The sequence below is a fragment of the Orcinus orca genome, chromosome 6, assembly GCF_937001465.1.
Source record: "Orcinus orca chromosome 6, mOrcOrc1.1, whole genome shotgun sequence".
NCBI lineage: Eukaryota > Metazoa > Chordata > Mammalia > Artiodactyla > Delphinidae > Orcinus > Orcinus orca.
This window is the reverse complement of record NC_064564.1, coordinates 117,783,216-117,804,426: the sequence shown is the minus strand read 5'-3', so window position 1 is coordinate 117,804,426 and position 21,211 is coordinate 117,783,216. Positions and strand designations below refer to the sequence as shown.

The 21,211-nt window shown below is 60.1% G+C and overlaps 1 protein-coding gene across 6 annotated transcripts in view; it reads left to right on the top strand.

Annotated features, from left to right (window-relative positions):
- COL5A1 (collagen type V alpha 1 chain) overlaps positions 1-21,211 on the top strand; it is a 155,401-nt gene that overhangs the window by 117,431 nt on the left and 16,759 nt on the right. For all 6 annotated transcript variants that reach the window (XR_007478108.1, XR_007478109.1, XM_033415356.2 and 3 more), the window contains exons 38-62: positions 1,485-1,538; positions 2,307-2,414; positions 3,697-3,786; positions 3,883-3,936; positions 5,219-5,326; positions 7,480-7,587; positions 8,781-8,834; positions 9,900-9,953; positions 10,035-10,142; positions 10,979-11,032; positions 11,133-11,240; positions 12,458-12,511; positions 13,297-13,404; positions 13,997-14,050; positions 14,294-14,347; positions 15,213-15,266; positions 15,810-15,863; positions 16,637-16,744; positions 16,862-16,915; positions 17,007-17,060; positions 17,192-17,299; positions 18,447-18,500; positions 19,321-19,356; positions 19,750-19,803; positions 20,312-20,567. Coding sequence is in view for 4 of the 6 variants with exons in the window: in XM_033415356.2 (XP_033271247.1) it covers positions 1,485-1,538; positions 2,307-2,414; positions 3,697-3,786; positions 3,883-3,936; positions 5,219-5,326; positions 7,480-7,587; positions 8,781-8,834; positions 9,900-9,953; positions 10,035-10,142; positions 10,979-11,032; positions 11,133-11,240; positions 12,458-12,511; positions 13,297-13,404; positions 13,997-14,050; positions 14,294-14,347; positions 15,213-15,266; positions 15,810-15,863; positions 16,637-16,744; positions 16,862-16,915; positions 17,007-17,060; positions 17,192-17,299; positions 18,447-18,500; positions 19,321-19,356; positions 19,750-19,803; positions 20,312-20,567 (2,002 nt within the window). In the remaining 2 variants the exon portion in view is untranslated. The remainder of the gene's footprint in view (positions 1-1,484; positions 1,539-2,306; positions 2,415-3,696; positions 3,787-3,882; positions 3,937-5,218; positions 5,327-7,479; positions 7,588-8,780; positions 8,835-9,899; positions 9,954-10,034; positions 10,143-10,978; positions 11,033-11,132; positions 11,241-12,457; positions 12,512-13,296; positions 13,405-13,996; positions 14,051-14,293; positions 14,348-15,212; positions 15,267-15,809; positions 15,864-16,636; positions 16,745-16,861; positions 16,916-17,006; positions 17,061-17,191; positions 17,300-18,446; positions 18,501-19,320; positions 19,357-19,749; positions 19,804-20,311; positions 20,568-21,211) is intronic.

Here is a 21,211-nt window from a genome sequence, read left to right as displayed (position 1 = left end):
TGCATCTTTTTCTCTAACGCTTCTCTGAGGAGACAAGATGGAAGGTTTCACGTCGTGTGTGCTTTTCCCCGTCTGCCTTGTTCTGGGAAGAGGCTGGCAAAGTGATGAAGTTGCTTATTTTTGCTGGGAAAGTAGGACAGGTTCTTCCCGGCTCCACCTGCCACGCCCAGCTGCCCCCGTAGACTCAGGGGCACCCCCATCCAGACCCTCCTGGGGTGGCATGTCCTCCACGGGCCAGTCCAGACGCCTCCAGAAAGGTCTTCCCTGGGGTGTTGCCTTGTGCTTTCTGTAGAGGCTGGAAACACGAGAGGTCATGACATCTCCTAAGTGCAACCGCAAAGCCCGTTTCTCAGGAGGGGCTAGAGATGGATCCCGGCCTCAGCAGCCGTGGACGGTCCCCGCAGTGGACCATGCGGGGGGCCTTGCTTGCCTTACACCCAGGCTCCTGCCTCCACTTGGGCACTGCTGCCCGGCCCGCCGAGTGGGAGGTGCTCTCGACCTGTCCACCATTCCTTATTTCTGACCCTGTAAAGGCTGCCTACGGGGAACGCTGCATCGACCATGGCCGCATTAGTCCATTGCATGCAACTGAGCTGGGCCTAAAGAAGGGAGCCCTCCTGGAGTCTGCCGAGGGGCTGAGTCCCCTGTGGGTTTGTGAGGTCCAGCGGCTGAGTGTGAAGCCTCCGTCGCCGGCACGCTGGCCGTCGTGCAGTGAATTAGAGGCGCTCGCTCGTCAGCCCCGCGGGCAGCCCACCCTGCAGCTCTCGCTGTGGCTTTCAACGGGGCACCTCCCTCTCCAGACTCTAAAGAGTTTCCACTAAAATCCTCCCGGGCGTAGCATCTGCCGTCTTCCCCAGCATCACGTGACACCTGCAGATGGCATCTTGTAGACGTGCCGGAAATTAAAGTCGCGTTGCCTTGCCGTCAGCCCTCTCCTCTGGAGGAGCGTGTGTGCAGTGCAGCCAGATGGGTGTCTCCGTGCCGCTGTGAAGAGCAGAAGCAAGAGATTCCTGTGCAACCGAGCTAAGAATATCTCCCAGCCGCTGCGCTGCAGGTCCCCACCGCGTCCCGGTTTCAGCCGGTGCAGAGGGACGCGGTAGTGAAACCACCTGCCCTGCCCCGGGAGCCTTGGTGACAGCAGCAGGGCAGTCTCCACAAAGTCACTGACGAGGTACAGCCCAGAGGTGGCTCCTGACAGGGGACACCAAGTCTGCTCAGAAAATGAACGCTTAGCGACATCAGAAAGATGAACGGTTTTAAAACATATTTCTCAGCACAAACCAGGGCGACGGGAAGCAGCTGGTGAAACTGATCTGTCTGGCTTCACGACCTTCCTGAAATGCACGCAAAATGAAACAAGAGAAATGGCCCTTTGAAATGAGGGCTGGGACGTCCACTGTTCGGGGGTGGGGTGAGGGCTGGCGGGGGCGAGCCTTCTGTTGGGTCGCTCTGGACATCTCAGTGTGCCACCTCTCTCTTTGCAGGGTTTCCAAGGCAAGACCGGCCCTCCAGGCCCCCCGGGTGTGGTCGGCCCTCAGGTGAGATACAGCATCCCCTGGTGTCACTGGTCGCCCTGGGTCCCCACCCACACAGGAAAGAGAGTCACGCTCGGGACGGAAGTTCCCCACCGTTCTCAAGGTCTGGGTGTGGCCAAGAGGGCATCACGAGGCCCGTAGTGCTTGTTAGAGACGTGCTCCATGCAGGGGACCAGGTGTAGAGAGCAGGGGAGTGATCTGTTGACATGGACATACACGGAGCGGGCAGAACCATGGGGGCCGCCAGGCCCGTGGGCAGCCCACCCCTTGGTGTCCACGCAGCCTGATTCCCCGCCCTGGATCCAGTACCCAGGGCTGCTGTTCTCATCGCCCGTGGATCAGTGTGAGGACGGGCTTGCAGGCTCAGAGCCACACAACAGGGTGCAGTCACCTTGCTTCTCAGAAAGTTCCCACCTAACGTGGCAGTGGATAAGGTACTGCCCCAGGAAATGCGGGTGCGCTCCCCGCTCCCTCTCTCTGCTGGTTTCCCCGTGACACCCTGGGAAACGCAGGCCCTGCCCCACTTCACTGGGGAGGAGACACAGAACCACAGGGCCAGGCAGTGGCTGTTGAAAACCACCCACCTGGTTCGCTTTGACCTTTCTGGATCTTTACCGGAGGGAGATGACTTTCAAAGGAATGTGGAGGTCGAGTGGGCTTGCAATGGCCCTTTGCCTCTGTGGCCAGGCTGTCCTTAGATGTAGGAAGAGAAGGTTACTCCCTTGCGTGTCCCTCGAACACGGTTTATGGCTGACACACTTTTCCCAACAGGGTCCCACGGGAGAAACTGGTCCCATGGGTGAGCGTGGCCACCCTGGGCCCCCGGGCCCCCCTGGTGAACAAGGGCTCCCAGGCCTGGCCGGAAAAGAAGGGACGAAGGTGAGTGTCCGGGACGTCCGTGCCAGGTAGACTTTCCCAAGGAACCATTTAGGCCTTTGGTCTGCTTTTTTCTGAAGAGTGGGTAATTCTCAAGCAGGTGCTCCTCGTGCCAATCGATCCCCCAAACCAGGAACTTAGTTCAGCTTTTGCTCGCTTTGAAGGGGAGCTGAGCACACCTGCCGCCCGGATGGATGTGACGGGGGCTGGGGACCACCTTTTCCCCGGGCTGCCCACGCCCATTCCCAGAAATGGATACAACTCTGACAATTCATGTGTCTAAGTGGGATTTAGCAGAAAGCGACCCTTCAAAACACTGCCCGCTGTAAGAGGTGAAAGAATAAATATTAAAAATACCTATCCCCACCCTGGGTACCCCAAGCTGGTGGTTATACCTTTCTGTGTTTTAGCATAAAAATGAACAGCCTTCCCGTTTTCAGCTTTTCAGTGAGGGACACAGGAAGGATAAGCTCTCCAGCCCCTTGTGTGAACACATACAAGAAATTAAACTTGAGAAGTAATCAAATAGTGAAAAAATTACACACACGTATGTAGGCATGCATGCATATATGCTTGAGTACATGTGTATGTGCTTGAAAAACGACACGCGTGTGTGTGTGTATAATACAGGGCCAGGTGTCTGGCCACAAAGAGAGCTCTCTGAGTTTGGAAAAGGAGCCAAGGGCATGCTGGTTTGAAGACCGAGATGCTGCCATGTTGGACCCCGGAGAAAGTTCTGGAAGATGTCAGAGCTTTAGTGAACTTCAGGGAAGGTACATGCCCAGGTGGAGAATCTTCAGAATATGTGGTTTCAGGCTTGAGGCAAGTGTCTCGGGCGGCAAGTCCTCTTCAGGCAGCGCTTCCCGTGCTTCGGCCACGGACTCCTTCCCCTGAGCCCAGTCTTCGAGGATCCCCAGATACATGAGAAGGGCAGACGTGGGGCCCTCAGCCCCGGCTCAGCCGTCGTGGCCCCGAAGGACAGGGTGGGGGCCTGGGCCTCCGTGGAGACGACTGGAGTCCCGGTCGGAATCCGTCCCCACCCACACGCAGAGCCAGCCCGCCGCACGGGCCCCCGGCTGTGAGCTTGGGCTGCGCTCCAGCACGTGGACCTGCCAACCAATGATGCAAGTCAAGACGCGGAGGTTCCTTTTAAAGCCAAGTGCCCGGGGAAGCCCCACCTCCGACCCAGGTCCCGAGCGGATCTGGAAGACCAGGCCCCGCCCAGCTCCCTGTCCACCCTGGTCTGGGGCACCGCTCGGAAACTCACCTATGGCTCTGATTTCAGGGTGACCCAGGCCCCGCCGGCCTTCCTGGAAAAGATGGCCCCCCAGGGCTACGTGGCTTCCCCGGGGACCGAGGGCTTCCTGGTCCAGTGGTGAGTGAGGGGCCAGCCGGGGGGATGGAGCTGGAGGCTGCCCAGCCCGGGGGGCGTCTCCCCTCGGTGCCCTGCCCACATGTTGTTGCTTTGCAGGGGGCGCTTGGACTGAAAGGCAGTGAAGGCCCCCCAGGCCCGCCAGGCCCCGCGGTGAGTGTGCTGGCTCAGCACAGAGCCTCTTTCCCACCCTCTGCTCTGCAGGCAAGACGGGCGTCCCGAGGCCTGGGGAGCACGCACACCTGCCCTGGCCCCGCGTGGGTCCTGGGAAAGCTGTGGTGGTGGAGCTGAGCTTGGGAGGGACGTGGACGGTGTGCCCGAGCTGGCAGCCGGTGACGAAGGGCCAGGGGCGGGGGCGTGTTGTATGAGGACAGCTGGAGAGCCGGGCGGTTTGGAGGAGCGCTGCATGGGCCCCCCAGCCTGTGGAGGAGGCTTCGCGTGGGTCTGGTCCCGGAGCAGCCGGGACGGGCACGGACACACAGCTCCACGGCCTCGAGAGTGGGGCTGTCCGCACGCCTGGGGCTGCCCAAGGCAGAGGTGACCCAGCACAGGCGGGAGGCCTGTCCCCCAGAGCTGTGCTGTCTGTTAACCTAGGTGGTCCCCCCCAACTTTGAGTCTAGCTACAAGAGGCTTGGAGATCCAGAGTTTCCAGACCCTGGGCTGTGGTCTGGGGGAATTGGGGGCCGTGAGAGGCTGTGCCCACACTCCAGAGACACGCCCACGGGCCCCCTGCTCTTGCCTTTTTATGGAAATGTGACATCTGCGTTACTTCCCCCTGCCCTTCAAATGAGCCCATCTGACAGCCCCCTCTCTCACCTACAGAGTGGGGCTTCAGGAGCTGCCCCTGGCCCCTGGCTGGGTTTGAGTGTGGACCATGAAATGACCCCCCCCCCTTCCCCTGAGTTATGGGCCATTTGAGAGAGACAGTGACGGGGAAGTCAAATACTGCCTTTCCTTGTGATAAGGGCCAGGAACAGGATGACACCCCAGGCAACAGTGGTCTCGCGATGCTGAACCCCTAGAATTAGTCCAGGTGTCCACCTGTCAGCCCCGCTCCTGGGCCAGAGCCTCGCCTTAAAACGTACAGCGTGGAGGAGCAGGGCAGCAGGTGGATGCTCTGTGGCAGGCAGACCCCAAAGGGCAGAGTGGCTGCCAGCGTCCCAGAGGAGGTCATTCAAAGCCAGGACTCACGGAGGGAGGATGTGTTCTCAGACACTGCAGAGCGACTTGGAATTATGGGTTGGGGAGCGAAGAGGGTGTCAGAAACACAGCCCCCAATGCTAGACCAGATAGTTTGTGTTTGCAAAGGGCCCTGGGGAGCTACTGTGGGCTCTAGAGTGAGAGGGTGAGTGGTACGACCAGGCGGTGCTCTAGGAAGTTGTACCCATGCATTTGGAGAGCCTTTGAAATAAACCACTTTCTTGCCTCGCCCCAGGGATCTCCAGGGGAGAGAGGTCCGGCCGGTGCTGCTGGGCCCATCGGAATTCCAGGGAGACCTGGGCCCCAGGGACCTCCCGGGCCGGCTGGGGAGAAAGGAGCTCCTGTAAGTACTGCCTCGAAGGAGCTCTGTCCCTGCCCCCGTGTTATCCCCTCCCCAGGCATTTCCCCGGGGGTCCGCGGGATCGGGGACATGGGGGCAGTGTGTGGTGTGTGCCCAGCTGTCTTGATTGAGGTCCAAGGGCCGATCACGGTGGCGGCCAGGTTCTTTCCCGGAGTTGCCTGAGCCGGAGGGGTGTTCAGGGAGCGTCCGGGCCAGGCTCGGCCGGTCACACCCACGCATCTGGACCCCAGCATGTGCAGGCACGGGGAGGGGTGGAGACAGTGTGTCCAAACGTGGCGTTGGCCCCGGTCCGGGCTCTGGGTGCCCTGTGTGCACAGCCCCCTGCCCCCTGGCCCGGGCCCACAGCTGGTCAGTGTATGGGAAAGGTGGGTATTTGGGGTGGTGCTTGTGTTGTTGGTCTGGGGGTAGGCGTGGAGAAAGGAAGGGACGGGAGACGTGACCGGCAGATAAGCAGCTTCCTCCCAGACCCCTGACAGCCGACCTCCCAGTGAACCCCAAGTGTGATCGCCCCAACCTGGAGGCTTTGTGAAAGCTCAGGGGCAGGGGGTCTGGAGTCTTGCTTTCCATGAAGGGGGTTAGAGAGACCCTTCCTGTCTAGACACCTCCTGGGAAGCCAACCACCAGCCCCTTCTCCAAACGACTCCCCAGAGCGCCCCCTTCCTGCCTGGACGTACCCTCACCCCGGCCACGTTTCACGTCTGCCACGTGATTTTGGAAACGCTCGCCTGCCCCTGCATTCAATCAGCCGTGGAGACAAATTCCAGCTCAAACCTCCCTTTCGAATTCTGAATGTCATAGGAGCCCGAGTTCTGGGGTGACGGGCTACGAGGATGGTGTCCCGTTGAGTTAAGACACCTGCGTGGATTGATTTCTGTTAGAAGGGGTGGTTTTCCTTATGTGTTTCCCTGTCCATGGCGCATGGGTAGAAAGAGGGCCCTGGTTGCCTTCCCGGCCGAGGACTCCCCGTGGGAACCACGCTGGACACGTGGGCACCAGGAGAATCCGATCAGTGTGTCATCGGCAGTTCTGATGGCATCTGCTCCTTCCTGTGAGGCTCCCAGGACACAGATCCTGCTGAATTCTGCCCCAGAACCCTGACTCTCGTCGGGCGCTGGACGCATGTAGAGCACACACAGATGCGGTTGGAAACGGTTGAGTTCATTGTTTCAAGAGAGTAAATACCTGAGCAGAAACCTCTCAGGGTTGTATCATCCTGTGAAAAGCTTGTCATGCTTCCAGAGTAGCTGCAGGAGAAGAAAAGGTCAAACAAAGGTCAGGTGTCAGGTCGGGCAGGAAGGTTCCCTGTGAGCCACAGTCAGCCTGGGCGTTTTCTGGCTTCACTGGGGAAGAACTTTCATCAGGACGAACTAAATCGAGGAGCAGGAAGCGAACTGTGCAGCAGGAGAGGGGAAGAGGGGGTAGGAGAGGATGCCGGCCCAAGTCGGTGACTGTGTGACTGTGCACTTCCCCACCCGTGTCCCCTCCCCGACGTCCACGCCTCGTTCTGTGCCTCTGCTGGGAGAAGGGAATCCCGGCTTGGGTGAGAAAGTTCCAGCCACTCGCAGCGTGGAACATGGCTGGTAAAGTTAAGCAAGAACTCAGTGAGGATCGTTTGAGATGACCAAGGGGGCAAGTAGGAAAGTGAACCAAAACCACGAGGAAGGGAAGATCGGAGCGTGTGTGTGTGCGCATGTGTGCGCACATATGTGCAGGTCCGTGTGCTCTCGCAGGGAGGGTGTTTGCAGGGAATCGGGAGAGTAATAAGCAAGTTGGCCGAGGCCGGAGCTCAGGCCCTCCTGGCCACTGGCTTGGACGGACCCAGGAATCTGGTTGGCGAGGTTTGAATCCCGGCTCTACTGCTTATGAACGAGCCTCAGTTTCCCCATCTGTAAAAGAGTAGCCCTTCCTAGGATGGGCGAGGATTAAGTGCAGAGATGCAGGGGAAGGGGTGATACAAGGCCGGACTCGGAGCCCCCCTCGGTGTATCCGAGGGAAATCCATTAGGACCGTGGTGATGGTCCCTGCCCAGGACCTGCCCACTTCCTGCCTGTGGGCCTCTCTGTGGGGGATGAGCTGGTGGCAGGATGTTCCCACGATGGAGCTGCCTTTGAACAAGGATCTCCTCTCCTCTTTAGGGCGAGAAAGGTCCACAAGGCCCAGCTGGCCGAGACGGTCTGCAGGGTCCCGTGGGGCTCCCTGGTCCAGCTGGCCCTGTGGGTCCCCCTGGAGAAGATGGAGATAAGGTAAGAAGAATTCGGTGAGGTTCCCCAACCTGGACCACGCACAGCCAAGCTTGGCCAGTGCCGGCAGGTCAGAGCTGGCGGGGGGGTTCCTCCTTTTTTTCTTTTTTTTTTTTGCGGTACGCGGGCCTCTCACTGCTGTGGCCTCTCCCGCCACGGAGCACAGGCTCCGGACGCGCAGGCTCAGCGGCCATGGCTCATGGGCCCAGCCGCTCCGTGGCACGTGGGATCTTCCCGGACCGGAGCACGAACCCATGTCCCCTGCATCGGCAGGTGGACCCTCAACCACTGCGCCACCAGGGAAGCCCGGGGGGGGGGGGGTTCCTTTTCAACCAAGGGATGCAGGTGACGTAGGGGCTCTGGCGACAGAGGGACCCCATACTGCCATCCGACATTCTTGGCGTTAGTGGATGATTTCGGAATAGCTCACAAATAATGGTAATAAATGAGATCTCTGACATGCTTGAGGGGACTTAGACGCTGCTTTTCTCTTGGGTAGTTTTGGTGTTGCCGGAGACGTTTGCTGAAGCAGCCAGAGCACGGGAGAACGCTCTCAGTCATTTCAGATTCTAAATCTGTGGAGCCTGATTTAATGAGGTTTTACTCAACGTCTATTTTCAAATGTCTCCACTTCAGTGATCAAGGCCCCCTTCCATTAAGAACGTGCTTTATAATCCTGACGCTGTTACTGCCATAGCTTGTATTTTATCCTCCGTCTAATGAAGACAGTGACATTTCTCTCTTCGGTTTAACTTTCTGTTTATGAGAACTTTCCGGTGACATTTCCGACTTTGTCACCTCTGCAGCGATGATGCCTTGCCTCTCAGGGTGGGAGACAACCCTGCACGGCAGAAACACGGGAGAGATTTTAATAACTTTGGAAGCGTAGTAATTGAGTTGTCTTTATTATACTGTCATGTCATCCAACTTGACAAAGTAAACATTTCCCTTGTGATTTTTTATCACACTTTCAAATCTGGTGCAGTCCTGCAAAGCGTAAGATCAAGGCCTCATCCCTTTTAGTTCTCTTATTAAAAAAGAAATCAAATTAATATATGAAAATGTTTCTTCTTAGGAAAGTTATAGGGCCCCCTGGAGAGATTATTCTCGCTCTCCAAGAAAAATTAATTAAGGGGAGCAGATAACGTGCAAATGATCATTGGACCGTCTGATGGGCCTTTCACATGTTCCCACAGGGGGAGATCGGGGAACCGGGACAGAAGGGGAGCAAGGGAGACAAAGGCGAACAGGTAAGGGGCCACACGAGCCACGTGCAGGGCCACCAGTGGAGCCACGGCACAGGGCTGTGTGCTCGGTGTGGCCCACACGCATCACTGACGTGAACAACCATTATAATATAACAACATTCACACCGGTAACTGATGGGACAGAGCTGGGCTTTGGGCTTTCCTTCCCTGTTGAAATCTTGTATGTGTGCGTGTGCCTACATGCATGTGTGCATGCACAGGTGTGTGTGAGGTGCACACGTGTGCGTGTAACATGTATCTGTAAGAGAATCCCTTGTTGACAGATGAGCAGAAAGCACTCACAGGTTTTGTGAAGTAAAGCAGATTCAGCGTTTTTGTCCTTGAGGTTTTCGGTCCCACAGACATAATCACCGCCCTCCGATGCTGAGGGCTGCAGGATGTTCCAACAGAGGCAGCACCCTGACCAAATGCCTCTTAATTTTCCCTTAAAAAAAAAAATTCTGCTTTAGAAATACTGGTGCGTTCTTGCAAACGGCCTGTCACTTGGCTGGCAGCTCCGCCCGGTGGCCGTGGAAGGAGGCCTGCACGGCGGACCTTTTCGCCAGGCGTGTCTGTTCCCAGGCAGACAGTGACCACGTCCCTGTTGACCTGGGGCCAGTCAGGCTTCCCAGGACAGCGACAGCATGCTGGCCTCTCTCGTGCTCTCCCTGTGCCAACAGTGAAATGTGCTTGGGGGCAGGCATTGTGCTGCCAGGTGTGGACTTTGGAATCAGTCCCTCGCGCGGCCACGGATGAGCCGCGTGATCTCGGGCCTCGTTTTAAAATGGGACCTCCGGGGCCTGTGTCATGGGTGTGTGGTGGGGGCCGAGAGGATGCATGGTGGCCTCTGGCGGGACGTCGGTGTGGCTGCCCCCCCGCCCCTGACAGCACATGCTCAGGGTTGAACAGAGAGCATCACACGTTCCAGAGCCGGCAGCCTGGCCCAGGACGGCCAAGCGTGGGTGCAGCCCCGATGACCTTGGCTGCAGGGCCCCTGCGCGCGCTGGCCTTTCTCCCTCGGCCTGAGCTGTGACTCAGGAAACAACTCTCTCTGTCTCTTCCCCACAGGGTCCACCTGGGCCCACAGGACCTCAAGGCCCCATTGGACAGCCAGGCCCCTCTGTGAGTATCAGAGAGTCCCCATCCCTCGAGCTGATGTGGCCCCGTACCTGGCCCTCACCATGCTCAACGATCTCCCTGTAGGGAGCTGACGGCGAGCCAGGTCCTCGTGGCCAGCAGGGCCTTTTTGGGCAGAAAGGTGATGAAGGTCCAAGAGGTTTTCCCGGTCCCCCGGGACCCGTGGGGCTGCAGGTAACAACAGAGTTTGCACTTCCGCTGATTCCTGCATCTTTGTGACGCCTTCCCCTCCCCGCCCCTGCCCTGCCCGGCCCTCCTGTCCCCTCCCTCCTGTCTTCTGAAAGCTAAGGCGAGGCTTCAGGGGCATCTCCATACATGACGTGCTGTGAATTCTCAGAATTCCAGACACACCCATATTCACTTCTCTTAACCGGTGACATTTGTGAATTTGCTCATTGTAGAAATGTTGGGAACTACAGATAAACTGTTGGCAAAGGAAACAAAAATGCTTCTCAGCACGTGGTGGTGCCTTTCCACACCTCCTAAGCGCCTGTGCTCACACACACACGCGCACATGCATAATTCTATTCGGTTTTTGCAAACTGCGACTCGTGCTGCATGTATAGAGAGTTTGGATCCAGCTCTTCCCACTTCCTTTTATATGACACATCGCGTCAAATGTCATTAAACATTCTTGGAACACATCACTTTTTATTTATATTTGAAAACGTGACTCTCAGTCACTGCCTTGTGTCCCAGCATATGGTGGTGACGTAATTGATTCAAACATTTCCCTGCTGGCGGCTCATGAGGGTTCATTGTTTTATGGGACGCCTTCAGTAAGCACCTTATCAGGAAATCTTTGCATACTTCTCTAATTCTTTCCTTGCGCTAATTCTGAAACTTGGGATTTGGGGGACGTGCTCACATGTGGCTGTACGTTGAAAAGCACATTCTTGAGGCTTTTGAATGCCTGGCTTGGGGCCTTGCTGGGGAGGTAGCGCAAGCTGTGTGTTGGGGGGATAGAGCCACGCCCACGTGCCGAGTTTCTGATGAATTCCTGTTCTCAGGGTCTGCCGGGACCTCCAGGAGAGAAGGGCGAGACGGGAGATGTGGGTCAGATGGTGAGTGGTACTGGCTCGTGGAGACCCGGCCATGGTGGCTGGTTGCTGTTTTGGTAGAGGTTTGTGTTTTCTCTGGGCTCAATGGCTCTTCTTCTCCCAGGGTCCCCCAGGTCCCCCCGGCCCCCGAGGACCCTCCGGAGCTCCAGGTGCTGACGGGCCGCAAGGCCCCCCAGGTGGAATAGGCAATCCTGGTGCAGTGGGAGAGAAGGTGATTCACGCCCCGTCACTATCCCGGTGTATGACGTGCGAGCATGTGTGTGTGTGCGCGCGCGTGTATGCGTGTACACGTGCATGTACCCATGTGTATGTGTCCACCGCATACACGGAGATGTCCAGGTGCACTGCTGGGCCATTCCTGTCAGATGCATTTTGAAACTTAGAAGATGTGTGCAGTGGACCTGGGAGCCCTGCCCTTACCCAGGAGATTTTCCAAACGATAACAGCCACCGGTAAAGGCCCCGCCACCTCCTCCTCTGAGATTTGGCTCTGATAGACATAGTTATCTATTCCTTGAAGTGTGTCGTTGCTACCTTTTCAGCTCCCGTTTCTGTCAAATCCTGTTTTCTCATAGCCCCGGGTCCTCTTCATCTGATCTGGTTAATGTTAGGGCTTGGGCCCTGGAGATGACGCGAGCACACTGGACATATGCACGTGCACACGTGTATACGTGCCTTACTCGCGTGCACGTGTGCAGCGGGCGAGACGGTGCCAGAGTCTGACTCCACCTGGGCCCAGGAGTTTGCACTACTTTTAAAGCACTTATCCCAGTTCCTTGGGGGTAAAAGGAAGGCGATGGGTGTGCTCCCCTGTGTTTGCACTCCTTTCACGCCGTTCCAGAACTTGTTTTCTGACATCAGGCCATTCAGCTGAAAGAAGTCTCCCATCGTTGCTCATTTTTTATGATAGGAAAGTCACAGAGAAACATACCTGCTGAGACCACCAGTGAATGGTGTGCGACCTCTGCTCAGAGCAGCACGCTCTCCCCGTGCCCTCCCCACCCGCCATAGGGCACGTCCCAGCGTCGGCCGCCACCACTCTCGCCCTTCCTGCTCTGTCCCACCTGCCGGCAAACGGATCTGCCTAGCTGTCCCCCTCCTCCTTTCACCTGGCTTCTCTCAATCGTCCTCCAAAACTCACCCGCAGCATCCCTTCCTGGGGAAAGCCATCTTTAATGCCCCCACGTACCCTCCGTGCCCGCTCTGTGTGTGTCACATGCCTGTGTATGTCACTGTCACCGCTTTATCCCTGGGTCCCTCACCTGTCTCTCCTCCAGTCCTGGGAACCGTCAGAGGACAGTGACCGCGTCTCACCCCCGGCCCCCTAACCTCCCCCACCCAGCCCAATGTCAGGGACGACTCGCTAAATGCCGGACGCTGGAACCGCTGTTCTCATCGCTGCTGTAATCACATCACGTTTCCTCCTTAGGGTGAGCCCGGCGAAGCTGGAGAGCCTGGCCTTCCCGGCGAAGGGGGCCCCCCGGTGAGTGGGTGGGCTTTGGGGGAGGAGGGGATGCGGTGTGGTTGGGTCCTGGGTGGGAGGCTCCTGCTCTGCCTCAGTTTCTCCATCCTGAAATGGGAGTCACGTCTCCTCTTGTGCCTACCTCAGCGTCTTGCTGGAAAAGCGCGGGAGTGCCGTGGCGAGTGAGCGTGTGTGCGTGCACGTGTGTGTCCGCGTGTGTGCGTAGACGGTAGTGATGGGCGCCCAGGACAGCCGTCCGTGCTCCAGGACCCTCTCACTGGCTTCTGTAAATGTGGGGCCCATCGCTGTCACCTGGTCAGCCCAGACCCGGAACATGCAGACCTTCGCAGGTCGGATGAGCCGTGTCTTGAGGCCCCCCTGAGGGCGGCCCTCCGGCCCAGGAGACGGCTGTTGGACAGAGGTCTCCTGGGCTCCCTCCACCTGAGGACCACTGAGTGGGTGGGCGGCCTGGGTCCCTGCAGCCCCTCGGGGTCCACGCTGCCTGCTGTCTCGTCAGGAGTCAACCCTGCCCACCTAGAAGTCGGGTGTCGGCCTCAGAGGCCCCGGGAAGCCAGTGGGCTACTCGGACCCCCTCACGGCCCCAGGGGAGCCAGACTCCCGCAGGGAGCTGCTGAGGGTTGGTGGAGCTCGGGAAGCCGCTGGCACCCACAGGGGCCAAGGCCCGGCCACAGGCATGTGCTCCCTTCCCACCCGGTGCCCATGAGGAGCGCACCTCCAGCAAGCTTCTTGCTCGAGGCAACCGCAAGGCTGGCTCTGGGAACACGGTGCCCGCCTTTCCCCCGCAGGGACCCAAAGGCGAAAGGGGAGAGAAGGGTGAGTCGGGCCCTTCTGGTGCTGCTGGACCCCCTGGACCCAAGGGCCCTCCTGGAGACGACGGTCCCAAAGGCAGCCCCGTGAGTACCTGGGAGATGCCAAGGGGCCCCTAGATCATCCTCGCTCAACGGGCAGTGCGCTGAGGCTGCCTGACCATCGCTGGTCTTGGGGTGATTTCCTAAGGTGTAGAGGTTTCCACACCAGCTACGGAGCCAAAACAGTGGAGGTGGGAGAGGGGGACACCTCGGAGGCCACGTCTGTGGACCAGGCAGCTTTCTGGACGGAGCAGGCTCTGTGTGGCCCCCTCCCCTCCTGCAGCCTGCCCCGGCTTTGCATCAGGAGGGCCTGCAGAGCAGCGCCTTCTGGGGGTTAAAGGTCCAGCTTCCAGGGTCAGCCGGGGGCTCCAGGAACAAAAGTGTGGGCAAGAGCCTGCCCTTTGAGGGCCTCCAGAGGTCGAGAGGGCTGGCCTGCGCTGCTCGCTTTCAGGCTTGCGTGGCTCACGTGACAGGATGTTCTGGAAAGGCCTTGCTGTGAAGGGCACCGAGGTGTCAGAGCTAGTGGGATGCTCTGGGGCTGGACGGCGCAGGGCGGCAGTCTGGACGCAGCCACGCAGGGCAGCGCGCTCCAGGCCGGCTTGCTGAGGGCCCCAATGCCTCTCTTCCTCTGTTTCAGGGCCCAGTCGGTTTTCCCGGAGATCCCGGTCCCCCCGGAGAGCCTGGCCCCGCGGTAGGTGCTCGAGGTGGCAGAGCCCCTGGGTCCCCACAGCCCATGACCCGCCTCGCTGGCCCTGTTTTCTCCTTTACGGTTCTGTCTGTTAGGACTCTCCTTTCCCACCTCTGAGCGCCCTAGGCGCCGGCACCTCTGGGATGGAATTTGACTTTGGGGTGAGGACCGGGGACGCGTTGTGTGTTGGTGCCTGAACTCGGGTCCCGTCCAGGAGGCAGAATGAACTTGCTTTTGGCCCCACAGGGTCAAGACGGTCCCCCTGGTGACAAAGGAGATGACGGTGAATCTGGACAAACGGTGAGTCCGCCCAGGACCTCTAAGGACCCTGACGCAGCTCCTCGGGGAGGTGTCAGGGCTTGGGGTTTACAGCTTGCTTTGTTCATTTCTGAGAAAAACCTACACCCAGTTACCTTAGACTAGTGATTCAACCACCACAGGGGGCTGAGAGCTCCCTCTGAGGAACCTTGAAAGCTGGGGACCCTCCTCCCAGAAGGGGAAACGCACACACAGTCCCGACAGTGGTTCTGCACACAGAGCCCGGCGTCCTCGACCGCCCCCCCCAAGAAGCCCCCCCCCCCGCCCCCCGCCGGAACGTCAGGATGACCTGTTTCTGCCCGATGGGAGTCAGATGCTCTCCTCAGAAGGCTCTTTCCACATCAGCCCCTGGAGCTGAGCTCACATTAGACGTTGCCTCTCACCTGATGTCAAGTGTTCTGAAACGTTGCTTCAAGTTTTGAAGGCTTCGGGACACCGGCTCTGGGGCCAGTTCCCCCGGAGAGATGTCTGCTGTTCTGCCACTCCCTAGCCGCTGACCCAGGACAACACCTGCCCTCCCTATGCCACGGGGTCCACTTCTGCAGAAGGGGTGCTGGCAGGCGTGGTGGGAACGTTCCCCAAATGTAGCAGAACTGCAGGCGGCAGGCGGGTCCCCTACGCCGCTGCAGCCCACGGTCTGAGTGTAGAGGTCAGAGCAGAGGATTCCAGGACCACCTCCACGTAGGGCTAATTCTGCAAAAGAAGAGACAGGCAGTTTCAGGGCTGGCCGAGGACAAATCAGACTGAAAACTCTGCGTTTTTCTTAGCCTCAGACCCACCCAGCCCTGCCACGTCTTAGCTTAACTGTCCCTGATTCCTAAATGCTCTGTTCTCTCTCCGACACCAGGGATCCCCAGGCCCTACTGGTGAACCAGGTCCGTCTGGGCCTCCGGGGAAAAGGGTAAGTGATCCTGCAAGGCGCCCTTGCCCGTCAACCTCCTGAATGAAGTGTGCCCTTCCCCCGCCCCGGCTTGGACCCTGGGGCCCTAGGCGGCTCGAGGAGGAAAGTGCTTCTGTTTGAAGCGCATTCCCTGCTCAGCTTCCTGCCTCATCATCAAATCTCAGACCCACTAGGTCGATGCTCCGCTCCGTTTCAGATGAGCCCACTGCTGACGCCATCAGTAACGGCCTTCGTGGGAGAAAAACACCCATGGAGCTGAAAAAACCCCTTTTCCCCCTGGGTCAGACCTTTGGAAAAGTCAGAACCAGCTAATTGAATGATGCAGTCTCTCTCTGGGGCTGCAGTAAACTTGGCCCCTGGTGTGCAGCCAGGAAAGGAGGCTGCTGGAGTGCCCTCTCCGCAGCCCGACCGGGGGCCTTTTCTGGGCGTGGAGGCCCTGGCCTCGTGCTAAGGGCCTGGGAGTGACCTCCACGGCCCCTCCTCAGCTCCTCACTGAGCTTCTGCGGACCCACTTGTCACGTGTCGCTCTCTTGCTCCTTCCAGGGTCCCCCCGGCCCCATAGGTCCCGAAGGCAGGCAGGGAGAGAAAGGAGCTAAGGTAAGTGCTTTTCAGCCCGGCCGTGGTCACGACCGCGACCACGCATAGACCTTACGGAGCGCGCCTCGGCACGGTGGCCGCAGGGGTGGGGACTGGACACATGCGTGAACGTGCGGAGAGGGGCAGGTCGGGCTCAGAGGGAGGCGGGCTGGCTGCGCCTCTGGGTCCGGGGTCCCCAGCTCTGCTGTCACATTCTGTCTGCCCCGCCAGCCTGAGCGGGGGAGGCCAGTGCTGGGTGCCCTCGGGCCTGGCGTTGACCCGGCCAGGCCTCAGCTGCCTTGCTTGTGAAGCAGAGATGGTGACGGTGCCCACGTCAGGGCTGAGGAGACGGTGGGGTGCCCGTGCGGTGAGGTTAGGGTGCAGCCCTGTGCCCAGAGCCCTCGAGGCCGCCCCCCCGCCGGGAGGTGCTGGGCGGGACCTCTTCTTGGAGGTGCTCCGGCATTGCCTGAGACAGTGATGGAACTCGTCCAGCCCCACGTCTGCCCAGGACGTGGCGGCCGTGCCCACCAGGGCTTCCGCGCCAGCCATAAGTGCCGCTTTGGCCATGACAGCTGGGAGGCTGGAGCACAGTTGACTGTGGACACTGGTGGGTGGAGGATTGGGCAGGGCGGCCTCGATAAGGAATGTGGAGAATCGGGGTCAGCCCCTGGATATCTGGGGGCATCTGGGGTTCTCTCCAAGGCTCCTGGGGGTTTCTGAGCAGCAATTCTGGGCTGGGGTGACCGGAGCCTCAAGCATTGGGGTCCTACCGTGTCCTCCTTGGTGCCCTGCAGGGAGAAGCCGGCTTGGAAGGCCCTCCTGGGAAGACTGGCCCCATCGGCCCCCAGGGGGCCCCTGGGAAGCCCGGGCCCGATGGCCTGCGAGGAATCCCTGGCCCTGTGGTGAGTGGCCCCCGGGGAGGCCTGGGGGGCGCGGCTACAGAGGGAGGGGAGCAGGGGTGAGGACGGGAACAGGGATGGCCAGGGCGGGACTCACACGGAGGGTCAACTGTCTTTCAGGGTGAGCAAGGTCTCCCAGGAGCCCCAGGCCCCGACGGCCCCCCCGGCCCCATGGTGAGTCCCGGATATGCTCCCGAGGAGCCCCCGGTGGTGGCGGAGGGCGGGATTGGGAACGAGAATTCTGATCCCGCTGCCTCCCCCGCAGGGTCCCCCAGGACTCCCTGGCCTCAAAGGAGACTCTGGACCCAAAGGGGAAAAGGTGAGATGGGGCTCCAGGTGACTCTGTGGTTGAAACTCAGGTTGAAACTCAGCTGTGCTGCCACGTCTAGCTGGCCCGCGTGGCTGGACGGGAGGTGTCGCCACCGCCAACGCCCCTTCATTTTCCCACAGGGACATCCGGGCTTGATCGGGCTCATCGGACCTCCGGGCGAACAGGGAGAAAAGGGGGACCGCGGCCTCCCCGGCCCGCAGGGCTCCTCTGGCCCTAAGGGAGAACAGGTGCGTGGGCTGCTGGCTCTGTGTTCGTTAGAGCCGGAAGGACGTCCCCACGTCCATCAAATCAAGATGGGAACAGCTGAGGGCACGGGCTCGCCCAGGTGACAGCAACCTGGGGCAGAACTGGAGCCCAGCCCGGGCCCTCATTAGCCCTCGTGGTCCTGGTGACCTCAGAAGTGAAGGTCATTTCCCCCCACTCTGTGCAAGACCCTCCGACCCAGCTAATTGTCCAGGAGGTTACTGGCGACGCTCAGCCACATCCTTGCTCCCACCTTGACCCCGTGTATGCACACCTGACCCTAGACTTGCCTGGGAACCCCTGTCGCTAATTGGAGTTTGAAGCCCCCAGGAAACCACAGCCAGGGAACGCTTAGCCTGCAGGTTTCGCCCGTCCTGCGCCTGGGAGCTGCTTGCAGTGGATTCCATGGCCAGGAGAGGCGGGGAGCGAGTGGAGGCAGGGGGCGGGGGGACCTGGCAGGCCGGTCTTTCCCGTCCCCATGTCAGGGCCACAGGGCCGCACTCCAGCCTGTGAATGACCGCTTCCCAAGCCAGGTGTGACAGGCTCACATGTGCCCCTGTGCTTTGCCCACCTTGGCCTGCACCTGACCTGGAAGAGGACAGGACGCCCGAGACAGAGCTGGAGGCGGCAGAGCCGTGAGGCGGGGAGGAAGCTTGTGGGGTGACGTCCCCCCAGCCCGGCCTCGTCCATGGTGTCTCCCTGCGGCACTGAGACCTGGAGAGAGGGTCGGCTCAGAGGCTGCAAACTCCGAGTGTGGGAAAAGCCACTGGGAGGCCGGATGGACAGACAGAGCAGACAGGACCCCAGGACACTTGCCGCCCCCGCCCCGCGGCCCCTGCTTCGGGAGCGGAAAGCAGCCAGAGGGGACCAGGCAGGGACGGTTCACATTAGAACGTTAGAAGGCAGCGTTCACACTCAGCCGCCCCCCCACCGCCCTGTGGGCAGCAGCGCCGGGTGCCCAGCCTCACAGCAGGTGTTCAGGCCCTGCCGGGCCCAGCAGGGAGCGAGGGCTCCCCTCGCACGTGGCCAGCCCGTGTTGGGGGAAGAGGCCAACGAGAACCGAGGGGCGTGGCTGCAGGACAGGCTCCCTCCTGATCCGAACACTGATGACTGCATTTCTGCTCCTTTCAGGGTATCACTGGTCCTTCGGGCCCGATCGGCCCCCCGGGCCCCCCTGGCTTGCCGGTGCGTATCTGGGAGGGGCGCGCGGCTCCCCGGGTTGTCCTGGGAGAGTGGGGGGATGGGCCTCAGAGTTACAGGGAAGTCATGGGACCCCCTGGGGTTGGGCCACCGCCCAGGTGGACCTGGTGCCCCGCACCACGGGTTGATCTGCTCGTTAATTCACATGCGCGTTCCGAGCAGTGGAAGCAAGGAAGTGCGGTCACTGGGCTCTGGTTTCAGGCTGGGGAGGAGAAGTGGGGAACCTCTGTCTCCGGGCATTGTAGGGCATGTGGACAGCCCACGGTAGGCACCTTGGGGGCTGGCCCCCCACCCTCCCCGTCAGCATGAGCAGAGCCAGCCCGGCCCGGATGTGAGGAGTTGGTGTCCCGTCTTCTAGTCACCAGCCTGGGGCCCCCCCATGCAGCTGGGAGACCCAGGACTGCAAAGACATCCTCCGGCCTTGAGTCTCTTCTCACCCGAAACTAGTCAGCCTCTGAGCCCCACCTGGGCCCGGGTGCACGTGGCCCAAGGTAGCCCCGGCTGGTCCGATGCTGGCACCTGCTGTGGGCTGCTGCGAGGGCTGGAGCGGCTCCGTGTCAGGGCCTCTGGCTGCCTGAGCTGTGATTTCCCTGCTGGGGCGGGTGGGAGGCTGACCCGGGGCACTCGGGACACTCCTGGCCTCCGTGTGGGTGAGCGCCTGCCCCCGCTCACCTCCCCTGTCAAGCAAGTACGAGCGTAGACTCTTGGAGGGGGGACACGGGTGCAAGGAGGGCGTGAAGAGCAGGCTGGTGCCGGGAGGGGAAGGGACCGCCCACCAGCTGACGCTCTGCCCCTCTCTCCGCAGGGCCCTCCTGGTCCAAAAGGTGCTAAGGGATCCTCAGTAAGTGGTGTTGCCCCTGAGCGGCCCGTGCCCCCCGGGGGGGGGGACGTGCATCACCCTTGGATGAGAACCGCCCTGGGGTCCCCTTTCCCCCGTGACTCCTGGGGCCGGTCGTTCACACCCCTCCTCTGTGACTGGGCTGCCCTGAGCTCACCTCTACCCTGAGTCATCTCAGACTGAGGCTCCCTGCCTTGCAGAAAGGGCTCTGTCCCCCTAAGTCCCCTCCTTGGGGTGTCCAGTTCTCACACCTGGGACTGGGAAGGGGCCCCAGCATGTTAGGTTTGTCCCTCCACCTTCTCCACGTGTTTCCGGGGATCATTCTAGACCTCAAGGGGGACTCAAGTCACATCAGGCCTCAGTGACCAAGGTTGGTTCTCTTTCCTTTTTCCCCAGGGTCCAACTGGCCCGAAGGGTGAAGCAGGCCAGCCAGGACCCCCCGGCCTGCCGGTGAGTAGCCCTTGAGGACTTGGGAGCCAGATGGGGGTTCTCCTAACACCGAGGGAATCGTGGAAGCAACTGTGTGGTTCAATCCCAAAACGTTATGAAACGTGTGTGGCAGAGCGGGGCCTGTCCCCTTCCCCGGGACACAGGTCAGCCCAGGGTGCCTCCGCCTTGGAAGTCTGGTTGAGGAGAGAGGAAGGGGGAGGGGTGTGTGTGTGCGTGCGTGTGTATGCCCAGGTGCCTCTGTGTGTGCACATGTGCATGCATGCGTGTGTGTGCGTGTGTGTGCATGCATGCATGTGTGTGGCAGGAGCAGGCAGCCCTAGACAGGGCCCCGAGGGATGGGTGTGGAATGTTCCAGAGACAGAGAAGAGGGAAGAGGACTGTACTACCAGGAGGGGCCGGCGTCTGCGGCCCAGGACCCTGCAGGTGCGGCCCTGGCGGTCCCGGCCCGGCCACCACCCGGGGCCGCCTCGTCCTCTCCCATCCGTCACTGTCCCTCTTCCACACCCAGGGCCCCCCAGGCGAGGTCATCCAGCCCCTGCCGATCCAGGCGTCCAGGACCCGGCGGAACATCGACGCCAGCCAGCTGATGGACGAAGGGGAGGGTGAGAACTACATGGACTACGCGGACGGCATGGAGGAGATCTTCGGCTCCCTCAACTCGCTGAAGCTGGAGATCGAGCAGATGAAGCGACCCCTGGGCACGCAGCAGAACCCCGCGCGCACCTGCAAAGACCTTCAGCTCTGCCACCCTGACTTCCCCGACGGTAAGGCGACCGTGGACCCGGGGACAAACGGAGGGGTCGGGGCTGAGCAGCCGGTGTGGCGGGAGGGACCCAGGCCTGGGCGGGCACGCACCTCGCTCGGCCTCAGGTCCCCGTTGGTGCAGTGGGGATGCAGGTCCCCCTTGTCACCTGACGAGGCATCATAGTAGGAGGGGAAGCCGTCCTGGGAGGCCGGGGAAAGAGGTCAAGTCTGTGAGGTCACGCAGAGCCGGGGTCTAGTCTAATCTTAGCCACTGTCTGGCAGGTAACCTGCTCTACCCGGAGTCCCATGATCCCTACCTACAAAATGGGAATTAAAACACGTGCCTATCAGAGGACGTGTATACAGTGTATGAAATGCTTTGGGCCTGACGTGGTGTTGGCCGCAGCTGCTGTCAGTGTTAGCAGGAGTCGTCGTGCTGTATTTGATGTTGTACTTGGGCAAGTACTATTTAGACTCCAGAACTTCAGTCCCATTCTCACCATTAATAGCCAAGCACTACCTACCTGCTAGAAAATAAGATCACACTGGCTTGCTCTGGGAAGGATGAACTCTTCTGCAAGGTTTAAGGGATGCCTGTGGTTCCAGTTGACTCTGACCCTAAGTACGTGAACTTCTAGGAGTTTTCCTGGAGCACCTCTGGGTT